At 39.0% G+C, this 5,495-nt stretch overlaps 1 protein-coding gene across 4 annotated transcripts in view; it reads left to right on the top strand.

The window, feature by feature from the left end:
- The window catches only part of LOC128684935 (thioester-containing protein 1 allele R1), a 105,242-nt gene extending 100,382 nt beyond the window's left edge, over positions 1-4,860 (top strand). For all 4 annotated transcript variants that reach the window (XM_053771302.1, XM_053771300.1, XM_053771303.1 and 1 more), the window contains 3 exons: positions 47-226; positions 4,024-4,145; positions 4,516-4,860. In XM_053771302.1, coding sequence (XP_053627277.1) covers positions 47-226; positions 4,024-4,145; positions 4,516-4,641 — 428 coding nt within the window. In that variant the 3' untranslated portion in view covers positions 4,642-4,860. The remainder of the gene's footprint in view (positions 1-46; positions 227-4,023; positions 4,146-4,515) is intronic.
- Positions 4,861-5,495: the final 635 nt, after the last annotated feature.

Genomic DNA, 5,495 nt, shown 5'->3' on the forward strand with positions numbered 1-5,495 from the left:
ATTAATTTATAAGGTGTGTAGTACAGTATATTCTTACATTTGGCAGGCCTGTATGACTATACTGGGGTAAAGCTGGTAGAGAAGAAAACAGATGACTCTGGTGTGGTGGTGTATTTTGACTACCTGACACCAGTGGAAGTGTGTCCTACTGTATCTGCCTACAGGATCAACAAGGTGGCTTTCCAGAAGGCCTCACCTGTCCGGGTTTATGATTATTATGACACGTGTGAGTTTGCTATACTATCACTTTGCATGCCAATTTTGTCTTATAGATCAATCTCCAGGTCTATGAATTAATTAGTAATATGTGTACTAATTATGTCATATAATAAGTCTGCTTTGTCATGGTTAAAACTGTCGAGCTCATCATTTTTGTTTCGATTGGTGGTGGAGCATAAGGTGCCACCTCTTTCAGCTAGACTGCACATAAGCAGCCAGCTACTGGCTCACTTCTTTTAGAAGCAAGTACTGCATTATTTTTTTTTTTCCCAAATTTGGGCAGTGCCTTGTATGCTGGAATATAGTCATTACATTACTAAAATCACTTTTGGTCAACAATGATCATTAGCCTTCAGCATTTTTCTCCATTATAAACAGAGAAGCACAAATGCTACCTATTCTACAGTATCTTGTTTATACTAGTTGCATATATTCAAAGTTTATTCTCTATAAGGATTACAATGCTGAGTTTACAGAAATTTGGTTGTGTGGTTTACATGTAGTAAAATTGTGATTACAGAGTGTACCACTAGAACGCTTAGCATGGCTAGGCATTTCGGGCAGACTTAGTTTTATTCTTAATTGTAAAATATTACAAATTATGAGGTAAGTTGGTATTATGGCTAAGTGACTAAATACTAGTTTGTGAGTTTAGCAATGTGAATGCTTTTGTTTTGGCACAGTACATAGTTTCAGTATTGGAGTATCACAGGATTCATTATTTTAAGATTGAGATTGTGTGTTCACTAGTAAAACTCATGTTGTTACTATATGAATAAAAACAAACATAGGAACAAGCCTTTATTGTTGACAACCCTTTCATTTAAAAATTTTTAATTTGTACTATATATCCACTCAATTTAGAAAAGGATAATCAGGAGGATGGATTTTACGAGTGAGGAGCAACGAACATTGTACACTAGGATTTGTTTGCCCGAAATACCTCGGCATGATAAATCAAAATTGTAATTACGCATTTTAACCTTTGCAAAGAAATAAAATCTGTAATCTTTTTTAATCTTTAAGGTAAAGGGATTAAGTGGGTCCTGTTACATCATATTAATTTTGGCTCGTTGTCAGTTAAAAATAGGAGAGGAGAGTTATTAAATGGAGAGTTAGAGGTATTGGGAAGATGGAAGGAATATTTTGAGGAATTGTTAAATGTTGATGAAGATAGGGAAGCTGTGATTTCGTGTATAGGGCAAGGAGGAATAACATCTTGTAGGAGTGAGGAAGAGCCAGTTGTGAGTGTGGGGGAAGTTCGTGAGGCAGTAGGTAAAATGAAAGGGGGTAAGGCAGCCGGGATTGATGGGATAAAGATAGAAATGTTAAAAGAAGGTGGGGATATAGTTTTGGAGTGGTTGGTGCAATTATTTAATAAATGTATGGAAGAGGGTAAGGTACCTAGGGATTGGCAGAGAGCATGCATAGTTCCTTTGTATAAAGGCAAAGGGGATAAAAGAGAGTGCAAAAATTATAGGGGGATAAGTCTGTTGAGTGTACCTGGTAAAGTGTATGGTAGAGTTATAATTGAAAGAATTAAGAGTAAGACGGAGAATAGGATAGCAGATGAACAAGGAGGCTTTAGGAAAGGTAGGGGGTGTGTGGACCAGGTGTTTACAGTGAAACATATAAGTGAACAGTATTTAGATAAGGCTAAAGAGGTCTTTGTGGCATTTATGGATTTGGAAAAGGCGTATGACAGGGTGGATAGGGGGGCAATGTGGCAGATGTTGCAAGTGTATGGTGTAGGAGGTAGGTTACTGAAAGCAGTGAAGAGTTTTTACGAGGATAGTGAGGCTCAAGTTAGAGTATGTAGGAAAGAGGGAAATTTTTTCCCAGTAAAAGTAGGCCTTAGACAAGGATGTGTGATGTCACCGTGGTTGTTTAATATATTTATAGATGGGGTTGTAAGAGAAGTAAATGCGAGGGTCTTGGCAAGAGGCGTGGAGTTAAAAGATAAAGAATCACACACAAAGTGGGAGTTGTCACAGCTGCTCTTTGCTGATGACACTGTGCTCTTGGGAGATTCTGAAGAGAAGTTGCAGAGATTGGTGGATGAATTTGGTAGGGTGTGCAAAAGAAGGAAATTAAAGGTGAATACAGGAAAGAGTAAGGTTATGAGGATAACAAAAAGATTAGGTGATGAAAGATTGAATATCAGATTGGAGGGAGAGAGTATGGAGGAGGTGAACGTATTCAGATATTTGGGAGTGGACGTGTCAGCGGATGGGTCTATGAAAGATGAGGTGAATCATAGAATTGATGAGGGAAAAAGAGTGAGTGGTGCACTTAGGAGTCTGTGGAGACAAAGAACTTTGTCCTTGGAGGCAAAGAGGGGAATGTATGAGAGTATAGTTTTACCAACGCTCTTATATGGGTGTGAAGCGTGGGTGATGAATGTTGCAGCGAGGAGAAGGCTGGAGGCAGTGGAGATGTCATGTCTGAGGGCAATGTGTGGTGTGAATATAATGCAGAGAATTCGTAGTTTGGAAGTTAGGAGGAGGTGCGGGATTACCAAAACTGTTGTCCAGAGGGCTGAGGAAGGGTTGTTGAGGTGGTTCGGACATGTAGAGAGAATGGAGCGAAAGAGAATGACTTCAAGAGTGTATCAGTCTGTAGTGGAAGGAAGGCGGGGTAGGGGTCGGCCTAGGAAGGGTTGGAGGGAGGGGGTAAAGGAGGTTTTGTGTGCGAGGGGCTTGGACTTCCAGCAGGCATGCGTGAGCGTGTTTGATAGGAGTGAATGGAGACAAATGGTTTTTAATACTTGACGTGCTGTTGGAGTGTGAGCAAAGTAACATTTATGAAGGGATTCAGGGAAACCGGCAGGCCGGACTTGAGTCCTGGAGATGGGAAGTACAGTGCCTGCACTCTGAAGGAGGGGTGTTAATGTTGCAGTTTAAAAACTGTAGTGTAAAGCACCCTTCTGGCAAGACAGTGATGGAGTGAATGATGGTGAAAGTTTTTCTTTTTCGGGCCACCCTGCCTTGGTGGGAATCGGCCGGTGTGATAATAAAATAAAATAGTTACTTTCAAGATGTGGATTGATTGTAAGTGCTCATTTGTTATCTTCTTTTGGTCAAAACTGTATTACAGCCACTTTTAATCCAAAGTTCTTGACAGTCTTTAACAGAACTGTAGGAAGTTTGGTTCCATCTCTGGCATAACTTCTACTGGATTAACCCAAAATAAGTAAAAATGACAAAGTCCAATTATGTTCTTTCTTCACCTTACACACCAGTGTTCCCTAAATATCCCTTCCATCACCTAATTCATCATCTCCCTTCCACTGCTCTTCTATTGCAGTGGGATGTATTGCCTAAAATGTTACTTTTAATGGACAATGATAACTCTTCCAAAGCAAAAAGTTGCCTACAACAAAGATTGTTCTTATGTGGTACAGCAATTTTTATTCACATATTTGTTTGCCTGCACTATAAAGGAGGGGTTTGGAATATTGGCTGTTTGGAGTGACATCTAAACTTTTTTATCGGAGTGCCTCTACAAAGATAGTGAAATTTTTTTTTTTGGGTCACCCTACCTCAGTGGAAGATGGCCAGCGTGTTAAAAAAAAAAATGTTGGCAGTCCTTAAACTGCTGTATATCCATAGCTGATATATATGATCTGTCTATACCTAATGTGCTAACTTCATCTATATATGGTTGATGAGTGTGCCTGATCTAATGTGTTTAGCTGATATGTCTGTGATAAAGTATTTACTAATGTGTGCCTAGGATATTAACTAATGTTTTTGACTCATCTGTGTATGCTTAGTGTTTTAACTAATATATTACGTGGTACAGCTCGTCAGGCCCGCCAGTTCTACAAGGCTCTGCCAGCCACACTGTGTGACATCTGTGATCTGGACGAGTGTGATCCCGGTCAGTGTGAGCAGCAGATCATTGAACTTAATCGTCAACAACAGGTGTGTCCTTCGTGCTACACATACAGCTGTAATTGTTTTAAAAAAATACATTTATACACTCAAGTAAAATTAATTTACATACAGCATTAAGGATTAACTATATAGTTATATAAAATTAAGTTAATTTTTTTGTATTATTATTATTATTATAATCAAAAAGAAGCGCTAAGCCACAAGGGCTATACAGCTATTTTTTTTTTTTTTTTTTTTTGTAGACATAACTAAATCAGTAAAAGTTTGTAATAAATTATTAGTTTTTTTTTTTGCGCTAAGGATAGTCTTGGCTGACATTATTATAATCAAAAGAAGTGCTAAACCACAAGGGCTATACAGCTGGCTGACAGATGAAAACTAAATTTGATAATTTCAGGACCCTGATGACATAGAGCGACCAGCCACAGTGACGGAAGTGTCTGGTGGAATGACGTATGGGCCCACCATCCTATTGTCTCTCCTTACCCTGCTGGCTACAGTCTTCCTTCACTCTCCTTACTAGCAACTCTCCTCCTTCGCAGGACACTCTCAGACACTGTGATAGATGAAATGCAATGCAAATCTCGGGGTTGTGTGCACTACACATGCTGTCGTAGCAATCCTAGAGTACCCAGCATGAAGGAAAATATTAATCCAAGGCTGTGTCAGGGTTGACCATGACAATAAGGCTTAAGTTAAGAGTCCAAAGAGTTGGCCACAATTGTGATGGCTTGATATTCTCTGGAGCAAAAGAAAAATAAGTATAATCTGTAAATAGTCTTAGCTTTGTAAATAAAATTTTTCTTACACTTAGGGTTATGGTGAAAGAGCTTTTTGGGTTTGCATCTGAAACCATGCTAGGTGTATAAAGGAAGCTAAGAATAATTATGCATCAGATGGTATGCAGGTGATTGTATGATTGTGATTTTGAGGGTGCAGGATTCTCTCTGGACCCAGATTCTTAATGATTTTGTGGAATCAAACTTTGGGCTGAAACTGATGCAGCACCAACATCACTGGTGTTGTATATAGAGCTAGCTGGATATGTTGCCATATTGCAGTTGAGAGAGAGAGAGTACTTAGAGCTATTTAAGAATCTGGGTCCTTGAGCACAGGGAACGACTTGTGTGGGCCTAAGAAATTTCAAAACTTTTCGTGGCCCCGAGTCGAGTCTTAATCCCGTTACACTCCTGAAAATTACACTGTTCACTTTAAGCTAAGGTCAGACTTTTTATTTTACAGGCAAAGGTGAATAATTCAAATTTATTTAGAAAATAAGAGCCAAATTATTCCACAAACTGTAGTTCTGAGCCGAGCACTTCCAAATATCAAAGGAAACATTTTCTAGTGGGGAAATTTTTACACCAGTCAGCAATA

The sequence above is a fragment of the Cherax quadricarinatus genome, chromosome 5 (assembly GCF_038502225.1).
Source record: "Cherax quadricarinatus isolate ZL_2023a chromosome 5, ASM3850222v1, whole genome shotgun sequence".
Taxonomy (NCBI): domain Eukaryota; kingdom Metazoa; phylum Arthropoda; class Malacostraca; order Decapoda; family Parastacidae; genus Cherax; species Cherax quadricarinatus.